This window comes from Brachycentrus maculatus, unplaced genomic scaffold, assembly GCF_059751285.1.
Source record: "Brachycentrus maculatus isolate JH-2025_06_01 unplaced genomic scaffold, ASM5975128v1 h1tg000367l, whole genome shotgun sequence".
Taxonomy (NCBI): Eukaryota; Metazoa; Arthropoda; class Insecta; order Trichoptera; family Brachycentridae; genus Brachycentrus; species Brachycentrus maculatus.
Genome location: NW_028281116.1, coordinates 1,078,059 through 1,094,673, shown reverse-complemented (window position 1 = coordinate 1,094,673; position 16,615 = coordinate 1,078,059). Strand labels below are relative to the sequence as shown.

The 16,615-nt window shown below is 33.6% G+C and overlaps 1 protein-coding gene and 1 long non-coding RNA gene across 2 annotated transcripts; both read left to right on the top strand.

The window, feature by feature from the left end:
• Positions 1–2,894: 2,894 nt before the first annotated feature.
• Tbh (Tyramine beta hydroxylase) lies at positions 2,895–11,513 on the top strand. Its single transcript, XM_088269869.1, has 11 exons — positions 2,895–3,166; positions 4,181–4,336; positions 5,030–5,268; positions 6,041–6,181; positions 7,401–7,658; positions 8,714–8,851; positions 9,174–9,318; positions 9,610–9,776; positions 9,957–10,139; positions 10,231–10,418; positions 10,493–11,513. The coding sequence occupies exons 1-11, from the start codon at positions 3,040–3,042 to the stop codon at positions 10,728–10,730; spliced, it is 1,980 nt and encodes a 659-aa protein (XP_088125995.1). The 5' UTR covers positions 2,895–3,039; the 3' UTR covers positions 10,731–11,513.
• A 1,553-nt stretch (positions 11,514–13,066) lies between these two features.
• Positions 13,067–15,422, top strand: LOC148303490 (uncharacterized). The gene is made up of 6 exons (XR_015838480.1): positions 13,067–13,133; positions 13,212–13,292; positions 13,568–13,803; positions 14,544–14,633; positions 14,733–14,820; positions 14,965–15,422. It is a non-coding gene; the product is annotated as an uncharacterized LOC148303490 (long non-coding RNA).
• Positions 15,423–16,615: the final 1,193 nt, after the last annotated feature.

Genomic DNA, 16,615 nt, shown 5'->3' with positions numbered 1-16,615 from the left:
TTATGACGTTCTTGAAAGGAGTGAGCGAAATGTCAAATAAATTAATAAACCCTACATGCAACATTTCTGACAAAGACAATTAATCATTAAAAGTAATATCAAATACCCAATATTACGTTATGATTTATTTGATTTGGGAACGCCAAACAAAAGTAATGAAAAAACAATGGTGGATCGGTTTTCAAGAATCAGGAAGAACCAGATTCAATTTTCAATAATCAATTTATTTAAATCTCTGAGATGAAAACTCTCCGATCTATAACCAGAAACACGTTGCGAGACCGCGTAAGAAACACTGATATCCGGAGAATGTGTAAGACGGAAGATATCGTGAAGTGGGGACGACAACGAAGGCGATACTGGAATGAACATGTAAACAGAATGTCAGAAAACAGACTTCCACGTATCGCCCTTCAAGGAAACCCTGAAGGATGTAGACCCCCAGGCAGACCTCCAAAAAGGTGGAGAGATAGCTGGCAGTCAACATCCCAAGAAGCAGTCAACATCCCATCCGAAATAACCAATGAATTTAGCAAGCAGAACCTTTTGTGATTATTTATCTGCCTCTATAACGCAGTAGTTAGCGCGTTTGGGTACCGTTCAAAGGTCCCAGGTTCCATTTTCAGGGGGGAAAAAATCAATGTCGGTATTTTCTTTTCCAAATTGTATTGATGGCTTATTTAACTCGTACCTGAAGCTAGAAACTGATGACCTCGCCTTAAAATAATTTATGATCAAGATAACACTGTAGAGGCAGTGTAATACCCTATTCACCATTGTGTGCAGATAAGGGTTAAAAGAACAACCAGTGTGGGGATGGGATTGCACATGCTATGAAGTGCTTCCTACTACCACATGTTCCTTCTCAGAAGAGCGTTAAAAAAACGGGGATAATTAAGTAAAATAATTTACTTACTGACTTGTTTTACATTTTATTCCACTAACGTTTGACAAGGATCAAATACTTTATCTCCGAGTTAGATTTTAAAATACTAGAAGAAATCTAAAAATGTTATTTCATGATTTACAATATTTTGAGTGTGTCCAAATGCTTGTTCTTAAATCTGGATTATCTCCATTTTGTTATTTTTTACACTTTTGACATTTCAGCATAAATGAAGAAGAATATGCATGTCTGGGCATTTACAGGGCTTACGACCGTCATAAGCTTAGCTAATCAATCCTATGACGGTCGTAAACCCTGTAAATGCCCAGACTTCCATATTCTTTTCCATGTTGAGATGTCATAAATGTTATTTTATACAATTTTCATGAATGTGTCGAGGATCGATGCGTTAATATAATATGTATTGTATTTTTCTTTGTGACAAAATTATTATTTTCTAAATTTGCACGCATCATAAAATGATCAAATACCACGGCATCGAGAATATACGAAAGTTAACTGCGTATTGAAGATAATGTTAACATTACATATTTCTGAAATTTTATTTCTAACGACTTCGGCGTTTTTAAACCAGGTGTCGGTCAGTATTGTTTAAAAATTCAAGTTATACAATAAACTAACATTTGCTTTAAGGGGGTACTCGCAAACACACAATTCAGTAAACGATCGGCTGCGCGAGAAGCTAGATGTGTCAGATGAAACCAGATGATATAAAAAAATTATTTTGTTTAGAATATATAATGAGAAAATAATTTTTAAAAAAATATTCTACCTTTCAATAACTCTTCTTTTTAAAACCATAAATTAATTTCAAAGAAAATTTTGTTTTTTCAATACAAAAACTGTGCTTTAAAAAAAAACAATTACTTTAAAAGTTGCAGGCTATCGAATATCCCGCCTTAATAAACTAATATGAAATATATTATAAAATGTATATGTATTACATAAAAGTAGAAGTGTGCGTAATAACGAAATCAATAAATTAATATGGTATTTGAGATCTCCTTATTCGCGCAGAACAATATGCGGAGAAATGCAGGAATTGTAGGAATTTATCGGGAAGGCCGGAGAAGCCGCTTTATTACATTCCTGGGCGGGAAAAGCATTCTAACGTCTCCATTATGGATTACAGCGATGGCGTCGTCAAATGAAAAATCCTATATACTTACCTACATTTCTTCAAATTATATCTAGCCGTCTTCTCGAATACCTATATAGAAGGACGGGGTATAAAAGTGGCGGATTACCAAACAGACGCCTCAAAATAAAATAACACAATGTAAAAACACTTTTTATTTAAAAAATTTTAACTTTAAAAATAGCCTGTTTGTCACATTTTACCAAAAACATTTAAAAATAGAGCAACTTGTCTTTTGAGAACTTCATATAAAATACGAACATAAAATACCGGTAAAAAAACTAAGATAGTGTAACAACGTGCGTAGTAAAACTACGTGCTAGTTGCCATTCCATTCTTTACATGTCTTGCCTCGGTGATCCCCATATATTGGATGTCTGTCGTAAATTTTACGAATGTCTTATAATCTAGGATTAAACGAAAAACCCGCAATGCTTATATTAGAGCCTATTTTAGAGCCTTCTCTGCAGGTAGGATAGTAAGGATAGGGAAGGTGAACATGAAAAATACATCACAAATGACTGTTCTCAATCGAGAGCCTGTCTCGAACTACGAGTATATGAAAATACGAACGATGGAAACATTACATAATATTCACTAAACCCTACGTCAAAATTAATGAACTTCAATTATCGAATACTTACGCACACATTCAAATTATTTCCGTATACCTACCTACATAAAAAGTATTACATTTCCCCTAGGTGTCATTTACTTATGAATAGATAATAAAAAATGCGATAATTTCAACACAATATTGAAAAATTTCAAAAATTTATTTTATAAATAATAAATTCCGATACGCCTCTGCTCCGTAGTATAAATAGGAAGTACTTGGAACGAATGCTTTCAGTCAACCACGAACCATGTTTGGGAAATTTCGAAAAACTAAATAAGGCAAAAATATATTATGATCGATACACTTTTATGGATTGAATATCACTTTTAAATATAAATTTTACAGTACTGTAAGCTACGACAAATTAAAAATAAAATGGCGTCTTATAAATTTAGTGCGGTTTTAATTTTGAGTTTTGGCTTCCTGGCAGCTTCATCGATGAATAATTTGGCATGGAATAACGTTAAAGATGAATATGGAATTATTAAACGCCAATATTCAGGTATGTTTTAGAATATATTTAGAGGTTTTTTTTGGTTGAATAGGCCTGAAAAATACAGCATGTCCATAAAATAAGAATTTACAACTTCTTCTAAACCTTATTTGCATCCAATGATGTATAGGGCACTGTATAGTGTAGAAGTAGTGTTATCTTGATTGTTAAATACGCGAAGAGAAGGTGACCAATCTTGCGTTGCAGGTACCAGTCCAGGGTAACATAAAATAAATTTAAGGGTAAATAATCACTTATATATTTTTTACCCCTCCCCCTGGGAATCGAACCCGGGATCTTCAGCACAGTAGCCAAATGCGCTGACCACTACACTATTGAGGTGGATGAATATATAACTATGTAGCTTTATATATTTTAAAAAAAATCGGTATCTTTTACAAAAGTTTTATATCAAAAAGTGTTTTATAATATTTTCTGGAAAGGTTTGAAAACAATATTTCTCTAAAGTCTATAAAACATATGCTTTGTTTAGCTCCGTAATGTAGTGGTTAGCTCGTTCGTATAGCCAATAAAAATAAAGTAAAAATGCTTTAAAAAAATAAGATATTCAATAAAAATAAAGTATAAGCCATTTTGTTTAAAAAAATAACATTGTCGAGATTTTCAGAATCTGACAAAATAAAACATAATAAAGGTTAAAAGAATTTCAGAAAAAAAGTGAACTCTCAACAAAATAAAAGTGAACTGTAAGCAATTAAAAATGCAAAAGTTATTTTATACCACAAATCGGTAGTGTAAAAGCAAAGGGGTCTGTCAATTTTTTTATTTTCTAAGTTTGTTCCACAAAATGTCTAAAATAGTATATTCCAAAATCGAATATGGCTGTAGTTGCAATATTTATTTAGTTTTATTATGATATGTATATGCAAAAATACATAAAATAAATGAGTAGATTTCACTAGTTTGTTTTTGCTCTCCTGTAAAATTTGGTCTGAGACAGATATACCCCTTTGCCTTTCCACTACCGAAATAATCAAAGTTTTTTTTCAATATTAAATTCAGGTCGGGCGGTACAGATTCCAACCCCAGTGGCAACTATGGGAGAAGGCGATGAACCAAAGGGAATTCAGCACCATGGTTCCATGGCTTGGATTGGCGGGTCTGGAATAAACGCAAATGCCGCTCATGATCACGATTCGAAATCTGGGGAAGTTATATGTAAGTTCATAAACGATCATTGCACGTCTAAAATAAAAATAAAAATGAAAAATGTTGTGCGTATTGCTCGGCACGGTATCTCCTTGCGCGTAATACATTAAAAATTAAATCAGATTTATTACCTTTTCAAAAATCTATATAAATTAAAACGTAAATATTTGTTCAAAATCTAAAATATCCTAAAATAATTCACCGATTGCTGTGAAATATTAAGACAACGTTGCATTAAAATACGCGCTTGTTTTTATAGGCTGAGACTAGTGTTTTTTTTTTAAACTTCATTGGCAGCGCCATCTGTTGTACGTAACAGCAATAACGCATTACTAAACATTGCTCATGACGGACAGCGTGCTTCTTGACAGCCACTGAAATATTATGTAGCCAAAAGCATTGTAAAATTAAACGTATCGTAGTCGTACAGGAGAAATTGACCAATTAACAAAACGTAAATTGTTCAGGAGGGCCATTTAAGTCACTTTTGCTTGGCAAGAAAATAGACATCCATGCAGTTAGTCATCTTTAACAAGTCAATATATTATACTTCCAAGTTATCAAATAGTCAATGATCACGTGTTTGTAAAAAATGCACTTGGTCACTTTCTCCTGTATGACTACGGTATTAGAAATGTGTGTTCGTTCCGATGAGAAAAAAAACCCTGTCTATAACTTTTTCAAATTTCTGTATTTTTTCAGCTGACTCTCTGTACACAAGTCCCTCTATGCCATACTTCGTACCTTTGGACGTGGACAGTGACATCATTCTCTCCTGGGGAGTGAGCTACAAGGAGAGGAAGGTGTCTTTCAGGGTCAGCTTCTCCAAAAACGTTCCCAAGTTTGACTGGTTCGCTATAGGCTGGTCGGACTATGGGGACTTGGAGTCGGCTGACTTCTGCCTGCTGTGGTTCAGCTGGGACGGCCACGCCTTCCTTCAGGTAACAATCTAACCGAAATGCGTAGATAACATCTTCTGATGAATAGTTCAGCCCACCTTTATATTGAAATTAGTTAGGTATCATCTATCTATAGCAGGGATAACGAACCTTTTTCGCATGTGGGTAAATTTGATTTAAAAAAATCCTTTTCGTGGGTCACATAGGTTGAGTCATTAAAACATAGCCTACAACTTTTGAGTTAGCTTTGAAGTTCACAAGCAATGGTGTGCGTGGCCACCACCAAAACGTGGTGTAATGGTTACCGTGTTTAGCTACCGTGCTGGAGGTCCCGGGTTCGATTCCCAGGGGGGGGGGTGAAAATAAATATTAGTGATTTTACACTCTTATATTTATTTAATATTACCTGGACTTGTCCCTGAAGCGCAGGAGAGATCACACATCAAGATAACACTGCCTATATACGATGCAGTGCCCTATGCACCTTTGGGTGCGGATAAGGGTTCGAAGAAATATAGTTATTATTGTGGTTAATAGTTGCTGGTGTTTAATATTTTGATCGCTTTTAATTTTTTTTTATTAAATAAAAGCTTAAATAAAAGTAATATAATCTAAAAGATTTGATGATTTTTCACGCGGATCCTTCATTCGCCATCCCTGATCTATAGTTAGGATAATAGGGTTGACTCTTAATATCTTAATTCAGAAACTATACGAAAATACCGTTTATTCTTCTCGGTAATTGAAATAACAAATGAAACTAAATAGATAGTAACTTTTTTTCTTATGTTAATTGGTCGATGTTTATGTACAGGATACCTTTACTGACGAGGAAGGGATTTTACGTAAAGACAAGCACAACGACTGCCTGGAGTCGAGTTGGAGTAAACCGCAAAGGATATTCAAGTTTTCTAGATACTTCGATACGTGTGATAATGAGGATTATGTAATTGATGTAAGTACACATTACTACAATTGTTTCGCCTTGTTAGGGCATTATCAAACTACTGTCGTATGATAATGTCCTAACGTCACGTCCTATTGTCACGAATTTTTTTTTTAATATCAAAATATACAGCTAAATAAACTGAAATCAGTTTTTTGAGTTTAAAATTTAAAATATAATATGTAGTTTTACAAACTAAACGCCAAATTGAGAAATAAATTTAAATGATATAAATATGTACTAAAAAAACTAACTAACCATCACGCCGCTTCCCCGCAGGGGTAGGCAGAGAGAAACGAACACCACACCACTCTGTCTTTGCAAACATTCTTTGCCTCTTCTTTATTCATGCATCTCCTCATACATACCCATATTATTATTTTTATATTACCTATTATTATTATTATTATTATTATTATTATATGTACTAGCACCTATTTATAAAATATCTTCTACATTCATGCATCTCCTCATACATACTCATATTATTATTTTTATATTACATATTATTATTATTATTATTATTATTATTATATACTAGCACCTATTTATAAAAGGCGTAGGACGCAGCTAATCTTGGTCACAACTGTCGTCAAGAAAAGGTGATTCAGTTGGCTTGGCCATGGACTCCGCATGCCTCTCGTGATCCTTAATCAAGCTTGCATCTTTTATATACAAGGCATCAGGTTCGCGCCGCCCAGGACGACCACTGCTGACAATTCGTCAGCAGTTCTCATCTGAATTTCGGGACGCGGACCTGACTTGGGAGGATGCAAGGGAGCTGGCGACCAACAGAAAGCCTGGAGACAGTTGGTGGACTCCATATGCTCCATATAGGGAGCGGATATGGTAAAAAAGACGAATAAGTATTTTTTTACTTTTTGTACATTTATTGTGTTTTTAACAATATTCCTGTTTCAGCAGATCCGATTTAATTAATTTCTTTTTTTTTTAAATTGAGCACCCCATATTAAAAAATGTTGTGGTATATTGTCAGGTACATTTCTATTTCTAAACACGAAAAACGGATTTGGATATTTTTTTAATGGACGATAGTCGGAAGATTGGATACAAGGAACCAATGGTGATAGTATTGGCTAAAAATTCAGAATGGAATGTTGGGAAGCTATGATACAAACGATGGCCATTGACGAAGTGGCCAAATTCATAGTTCAAAATGTTATTTAAAAAAGGTCATTATTTAAAAAAAATATTTTTAAAATACCAGGGTGGCACGACGCACTTGGTGTGGGCTCGCGGCGTGGGGCGCCTGACGTCTCCAGCGCAGGCGGCGCCCGGCGCGCGCGGTATGGTGCGCGCGCAGCTGCTGAAGGGCGCGCGCGCGCCGCCAGCACTGCCGCCCGCCGCGCGCGCGCTGCCCGTGCTCGCCAGCGCCGTGCGCGTGCCCTCCGCCGACACGACCTACTGGTGCCACGTGCACGAGATGCCCGCCTGGCTGCAAGAGAGGCCCCACCACATCATACGAGTAAGTACACATGAATGTGTCCAATCTTTTGTTTTTACAAATGCTGGATTAGCTCATTTTCTTTGCTAATTCTTTGTTAGCCTTCTGTCCTCCACTGCTGGATATAGGCCTCATCCGTATCTTTATAAAATAAAACAACTTTGTTTTTGACCACTTTTTATTGGTACATTTTTTTTCTCCAACCGGTTTCAACAAGAACCTTGTCATCATCAGGGTTTAACATGTACGGTTTAACAAACCGGTTAGAGAAAAAATGTACTAATAAAAAGTGGTTAAAAACAAAGTTGTTTTATTTTAAAAAGTTTATAAAATGTGCCACAAAGTATCTGCGAAAAACATTCAAGAAACTCATCCGTGTCATTTCATTTTTTCGGTCTGTTGCTGTTTGCAGCAAGTTTCTATCCCCCCACTGCGGCTATGTCGTCGGACCATCTTTTTATGGTCTTCCGACACTTATATTATTTTCCCAAGGTCTCCATATCACAATTTTAGGGGTCCATCTTGTTGGACCCTGTCTCGCAACATGTCCAGCTCATTGCCACTTGAGTCTTGCCGCGCGACCCATCATATCCGCTATTTTGGTTCTGTTCCTTCAGCTTTACTTTGGAGTTATTTATATCAACATTTTTTATTGATATCTTGACATAGATTAAGAAGTCTATTGAGGTGGGAATATGGGAGTCTGGTAATTTGCAGGGCTGTTAGGTCGTAAGCCCTGTAGATGGCCAGACTTCCATATTCCCACATCAAAAGACATATTTTTCTATGTTGAGATATCAATAAAAATCTAAAAGTCTTGCCATGCCATCAATCACGAAAAAAAAAGTCACGAAGGACATTTTTGGTGCTCTGCTACCATATGACGTTACATAGATAAATTGAAGATTTCCATTTAACGAGTGTTTTTGCTTATAATAATTCTCAATTAATTACATGACATAATTAAGTTCGATTTCATCGTGAATTTATGATGTTAACTTGAAAATTTATTACTATTTCAATGATTACAGTAGGTATTTCAATGATTACAGTTTTCTTGAAAATTTTATTTTCAGTTTGAATCCCAAGTAACTAAAGGGAACGAAGGTCTGGTCCACCACATGGAAGTATTCTACTGCGACGCTCCGCGAGACACGATCATTTCCAGCTACCGGGGTTCCTGCTTCTCTCCAGATAGACCGGAAGATACCAAGGTGCTAACAAAAATACCCTACCTACATTTTCAAATCATATTATATTTCAAAAACACTTGGAAAAGTGAAAATAAAATTCAGATTTCAAACACCATTGTTTCCCTCCAACGCAAAGGAAAACCCTAGACATACACAATAAATACATGCAGATATATTTTTGTTTATGGTTCACCGTTAAAGGCGATTCTCAACCTTTAACACTATAAACATTTTGTTATGATAATACAATATGATTAGGAAAAAAAATGCACAAAGCATTTGAATTTTACCCATATTTTTTGTGTACATGTGAAAAAAAACTTACTATATTGTGATTATTTAGGTATGCACTAAAGTCCGCGCCGCTTGGGCCATGGGGGCCGGTCCATTTGTATATCCTGAGGAAGCTGGGCTTCCTATTGGTGGGCCAAAATCCAACAGGTTCTTTATGCTGGAAGTCCATTACAACAATCCAGAAATGAGATCAGGTAAAATATTTCACAGTTTTTGACATAATTGTAACTTATTTCAATAATAAATTAACAAATGTCGCGCTTTGTCGTACCAGAACTGAATGTTGAATGAAATTAGTCTTGGCTATCTTTTCAATCTAAATTGTTTTCGATGATATCATTTATCACGTATAAATGTTATATATAATACATATCATGATAAGTAGGATGATTTTTTTTAGTGGGAGAATAATTATTTGATGAATGTAGGTACTATCTACCTGGAAAGTAGAAAAAAAACGTTACTTGTATTTTTCTTCTTACCAGGGTGGGTGGACAGTTCGGGTATTCTAATCCACTTGACACCAGAGTTGAGAAGGTATGACGCTGCTATCATGGAATTAGGTCTGGAATATATAGACAAGATGGCCATTCCACCAGGACAAATAAAGTTTCCACTTTCTGGATACTGTACCGCGGACTGCACCAATATTGTAAGTATGGTAAATATATTGCATCGGCATTGTTGGTATCTAGTTAGTTTCTAGTGAGATTATACTATGAATACAAATTTGACCAAGATAAATTTGGAGTATGTACCATATTTACAACTTATCGCTTCTTGGCGATTATTTATTATTTATTTATTGTTTATTTAAACTTGATAATTTCAGGGTTTGCCTTCTGGTGGAATATATGTATTTGGCTCTCAACTCCATACTCACCTTACGGGAAATAAGGTGGTAACTCGACACTTCAGACATGGAAAGGAGTTGCTAAATCTCAACAGAGACAACCACTACAGCACTCACTTTCAAGAGATCAGACTGCTGAAGAATCAGGTTAAAATCGAACCGGTAAGACTTTTAATTGTTTTATTTATTTCTCATTCAAATTCTAAATTACAGACTATTTGTATTAATACCACCATTGAAACTTAATTTTCAGGGTGATGTCCTCATTACAACTTGTGACTATAATACTACTGGTCGTGACAAAATGACTTTTGGGGGTCACTCCATTCTAGATGAAATGTGTGTTAACTACATGCACTACTATCCTGCTAGTCCACTTGAAGTTTGTAAGAGCTCTGTTGGGACGAAAGCTCTCGCTAATTATTTCAAGTATTTAAAGAAGTAAGGCTTTTTTTAATATCTCTATTTTATATGCATTAAGTAGGTGACATAATATAACATTAACATTATTTTAGATGGGAAAACATGAATATTAATTTGAATGGGACGGTAAGAGAAAAGTACGGCAGCGTTGATAAATGGCCCCCAGCAAGAGTTGAATTGTTGAGATCTCTGTATGAAGAATCTCCCATCAGTATGCAGTGCAACTCTTCCGACGGCTCGAGGTTTCCGGGAGAATGGGATAATGTTCCACAAGATGCTATTCTTACACCTCTTCCCGTAAAGCCAAGAATTTGCCCAGATGACGATTAACATGCTTTGAGTATCTAAGACACGAGTACACCTGAAATTCTGATAAAATAGTATATATATTAAAGAAGGTACTAGGAAAGTTCTGTCGTATTAGATAGTGTAGGTAACATTAATTTATTTAAGATGTTTCATTTTCAATTTCCAACTTTGCATTTTTAAACCATGTCTTTCCATATGTTTAACTTTCGTATGAAATCCAAGCATACGTAAATATTAGGGTAAAAGAATATACTCAATTTCTTCTGCTGAACTAACTGACCAAATAAAATATGACAGGTCTTTCTGAATAACCTATTATTTTATACAATGCAAATTGTTATACTAAATTTAGTGATTGGAAAAAAATAAATATGAATACATGTAGCCAAAGCTGTTTCTGAAAATTTCCCCGACGATTACGATTATGAATATGAAAACGATTAATAAAATCTTTCTAGCAATTCATGAATAAACAACAAAATTCAATAATACATATTTAGTATTCCTTAAAAATGTAAAACTGTTCGAATTACTTTTATTACATTAAAATAGTAAGTGAATAAATATAGTATTTTAAATACCAATATTATACACGTATCAAATGCAACATATCCATTTTTAAATCGTCAAGACCCAATAAAAATATGAATATAATATTATAACATATGCTTTGATCGACGAACAAAGTGTTTACTTATTGAAATTAACTAACTGTTGTGTGAACAATAATATTGAAGTATAAAAATGGTATATAATATTGAATATTTATAACACATTATATCAAATACACGTATTATAAACATTCGAGTTTTTTCAATGAATACATGTTTATTTTTTGTTTTATATTTAATTTATATAAATCACATACGTATTTGAGAAACAATATTTGTTCACACATTTGGCAAACTGAGATACTGGCGTCACATTTTTCTTTGTTTATCGATAGACCTACAGATTTTACTCATAAAACATAATTTATCCCATTTTCACAATGAATCTGTGTTTTAAAATAAATTCGCATTTTCAGTTTATTTAATAAACGACACTTGTTGGGAACTCTTGTCAATCATTCTTGTCATGCAACAAATAATAATAAAATAAATAATATTCGATAGTGGATTGAATTTATAAATAACATCTTAACTATTAACAAAAATAATACACCCTAAAAAGATGCTTTAAAAAAAAGTCAGAAATTTCTGACGAGTACCAATAATTAATAAATTTGTGACGAATTAACTGAGTAGCTAAGTGGCCAATGAGATAACAAATGCTGTGTGATAATTTTGAAGTAAAATAATTACGTGATATTTTTTATGTTAATTTTTTGAAATCATAATAAACGATATATATTTTTTAATTTATCAAAATAAAATTTTAAACCTTCAACTTTTTTTCAAAAGCTCATGTGAAAAACGTTAAATATATTTGTCAGATTCTATTTTATTTAAAAAAATATATATATACGAGTACATGCTAATAAATAGCTTCCCCTTCTTACTTTGTTCGGTGAAAAAGTGCCGTTTCTCACATAAATAATTCATTTATTTTCACATTGTATATTTACTAGTTCGCATGGAAATAAGAAGTATAATATTCCAAATTACTTAAATATTCTCAGATTGAAATTATTTGAGAAAAAGGAGTAAATTACTAGGATAAAGAAAATAATTGTAAAGTGGTTAAAACTCATTCAGATTATGAAATAAAGGTAAAGTCTGAACGTTTTTTTTAAAAAGAAATTTACAGTGATCTAGGAATTTGGATTTATTTCAAATTACCAATGAATGTTTCGCTTCACATAATTATAGAGATGGTTTCATTTGGATTTTCAACACTTAATACAAGTATGTATATATTCTTTATAGTTTACCGAGTAAAGATAAAAACTAACTAAATTCAGAATTACTTTTTTTTAATGTTTTTGTCAAAGAATTTATAAAATTCACGATTTAGTCAATGATAAAAACAAATGAAATTACATAACGAATACAAAGAGCGTAGTGCTATTTAAAAAAAAATGATTAAAAAAAATCTACATAAGTAGGTACCCACTGAATTTTTTATTTGTTTCTGTAGTCTATGGATATCTTCAGCCTGTGATATCTCGCGGCCATCTTTGATTCCTGCGGTAGGAAGGGTATGAAGGGGAAAAAAATAAATTTTTCGATAGACCTTGCGCAGTAGCTATTTACCGAATGACGTATCCGAGGACCTGAATGGGCTAATTTATGACGTCATGCGCAGAACAAGACGAGTTTAAAAATACCTTCTATCATTTCAACTGTGGTTTACCCCCTCCCCAACCATCAAAACATATGATTTCGGTAGGTAAACAAAACTTCACCAAGATGGCCGTTTTCCCGTCGGCTATATAAATAGTTAGTCTGTGCCGTCGGCTTGCGGACCATTCCATTATCACGGGTATTTTTTTTGGAATCATTTGAAATAAAATGGTTTATACAAATATTATTAGTTTATATCATCTCTGTTTTGTTTCAGGTGTAAGATTTCAACTAGGCATTCTATATCAATCCAAAAGGAATCAATGTTTCACTGCCAAACATATATTGTGCAAGAAACGTAAGTTTAAATTATTTGCTGATGTTTATCATTTCTGCATTATCACTTTCATTATGTTGTGTAACGTTAAACTAATGTTTTTTTAAAATTATTATTTATAGTTTGTATGTAACTCAGAACTTCGTATATTTAATCTTGAATTCAACCGAATTTAGACGGCCATTTTACTACGCACTTGTTTTCTCCGGTTAATTTTAAAATTATTCAAAATATTACATATTCACGTTATTATATTTTAATTGTAATGGTTTTTACAAATCTCTATTTTGTTTCAGGGTGTATGGATAAGATTTCAATCAGGCATTATATACCAAAACGAATCTTCGTTTTTGTTTTTGAGTTTCGAGAATCCAAATCAAGAATTGATGTTTGAGATATACATTTTCCCTGTGAACGAACGAACGAAGGGATGTTATTTAATATCAATGCGCTAGATTTAAATTTATCACTAATTGGATCCTTCCTCGACCTGCCTCTGCTAAACGAGTATTCTTTAGCAACGAAATACGACGTAAGTTAATTATCTGTTGATGTTTATTATGCTTATTTTATTAGCTATTTTTTTGTACTATGTTACACGCAATATATATATACAATGACAGATTTAGAAGGGTTTGAATATCCTGATTTCTATAGGACAATACATAACAATGCTGAAGTGGTGAGGAGGATGTTTTACAATGGGTAGTTGCAGTCATCAAGAAGTACTTCTCCTTGTATCATGATTGAAAGTGAAATAGCAGAAAAAGGGAACCTTAGAAGAGAGGATAAAAGCGAAGATAGCAAAGAAGAAACAACACTGCAAAAAATTAAGTTTTCAGTGTTAAGATCGCATCTCGATGATCTAATAACATTTATCAACTACTCGTCAGATAACGAAGTTCTACTATATTGTACGCATTTTCGTAAATTTAGAGGGTTGATTGAAAAAAATTTGTTGTTTTTTGAAAGAGTGCAAACAAAACATTTCAAAGCAGGATTACTGAAAGCGTATCGATATCAAACAGCAACATCACTTCACGACGAGTGTTCGAAGACAATATTTTTTTTTAGTTTTGCATTGTTTATTTATATCTAAATACAGTGTTCATATTTTGAACAAGAAAAAAATGTTTATTTTAAACCTATTTTCTAACCTATTCTCTCCAATTAGTCCATTTTATCGAGGTTTTATTTCTCATATACATGTATATAGATTCTTGTGGCTCTACATATTACATACCCAATATTAATTTAATTATATTCTTACAGCTCTCCGTTCCGAGTTATCTAGTGCTAGCGGAGCACTCTAATTATTATGAGCAGCTAGCAGAGCCTCTTTGTTTACTCTTGAACCCCGGTGTATGTATCTTTTTCTTTTGTGGAATCATTTATTTTACTTCAATAATATTTTAAAATCAATATATTATGTCTTGGTATTAATTAAGTTAAATTTTTCAGCTCTTTATTCCGTGTTACCGAGTACTAGCAGAGCTATCCAATGGAATCAGCAGCTAGCAGACCATTTTATTAGCTACTGAACCATGTGGTATGTATCTTCCCATTAATGTAATTATCAAATTTCTTATTCATTCGTTCTCATACACACCTTTTAATATTATACACGTTTCTGTGGAATTCTATGTTAAAATATATTACTACTTTACATTTGATGCAATATAATTTATTTTAGGAGTACAGCCACCCGTTTTGTCAATTTTATTGGAGAATCGAGAGTTTCTAATCTGACTCCAAGGAATCAAAAGCTGAACATGGGCGATGAAGACGAAGAAGCAACTTCGATATGTTCAAAAGAAATCGACAACATTTGAACCATGGCACATGGCTGCTCGTAGATATAAAGAGGGGAAAGTATTAGTACAATACCTTTCGTTGTTAAATCTGATTCCTTATAGATTTATTTAATGTCAGATCAAACAATCGCATCGCCGTAAAAGGTAAATGATATACCTGAAAATATAAAGCTCTTGCTATCGCTTTATATACAGAAGGACCTAAGGGCTACAGGTTACTGGCTAAACTCTGCTTTGCCTTCTCCAGTAACCATTGAAAAATAACTATACTTAATTAGGCTGAAACCCGGCATTAATGACATATTATTTACCAATTTAAAAACAAAAGAATATAAAATTATATATTATTATTATGATATATCATAATAATGATAGATCAGTAAAAACTTGTACATAATTGTTATATTTTATGAAATGAGTCCTCATGTAAATTTCAATTTACGAAATGGATTTATCGAATTGCAATGTTTTTCGATCACACATTAACTATTAGGATAAAAGGGCTTTACACACCTTACAAGCAACCTCAATAATTTTCTTTTTTTGAAAGTGGTGCTAAACATGCAGATCTGAAGGGTATTGTTCTAACTACAAAGAAATTTATTTTATTTGGCCTTAAGCCTATAGCTATTGTATGTGATCAGGGTACCACTGTGTTATTCTAAAATTGTTTAAATGAGGCCGATCTTATTTATTTATATCTAAAAGTACATTTCTATAATATATAGGTCCAAGAAAACTCTTCAGTATTCCTGGTGACTTTACAATTCGATATATGTATTTAACAATATTTCTTTATTGATATGAAACATAAATACAATATTTGGTAATGCCTTAAGCACTTTCGTTTAAAGTAATGCACATTAGTTGTAAACAAGAAGGCTTTTTGGGACCTAGTTTAAGCGTTTGAGCACTACACTGAATTTTACTGTCCGGCAGTCGGGTTAGCATGAAAAAACGGATGATTGGCTTGTGCACTTGTCCGTCTTTCTCCGGATCGGTGCGCTCGATCGGTGCACGATCATGGTTAGCATGAACTCGATCACTAAAGCTAAACCATTGAAATCATTTTTATTTGCAATAACCGGACTGCCGAACAGTAAAATTCCGTGTAGTGCACAAGCGCCCTTAGGGCGTTTGTCCACTACACGGCATTTTACCGTCCGGCACGTCAGTTAGCGTTTTTAAACGACGATTGGCTTGTGCTTTACTCCATCTTTCTTCGGATCGGAGCTCTTGATAGGTGCGTGAACACGTTGCGCGTAAATTCGATCACGCTACACTGTCGTAGTCGCTTTCACTTTTCAAAACCTGACTGTCGGAGGGTAAAATTCCGGGTAGTGGACAAGCGCCCTTTGTGTGTGTAATTTTAAGTACAATAATAATTTTATATATTCCTGTAATATTGTAATTTTCTTTGATTTGATCCAGAAGGTTATATATAGGTTTAAGAGAACTAAGAGTTCTTCTAACAACTCGAGTATGTGATTGGTTCACCTTCTGGTTCAGTCAAAGTATGGATATAATAAA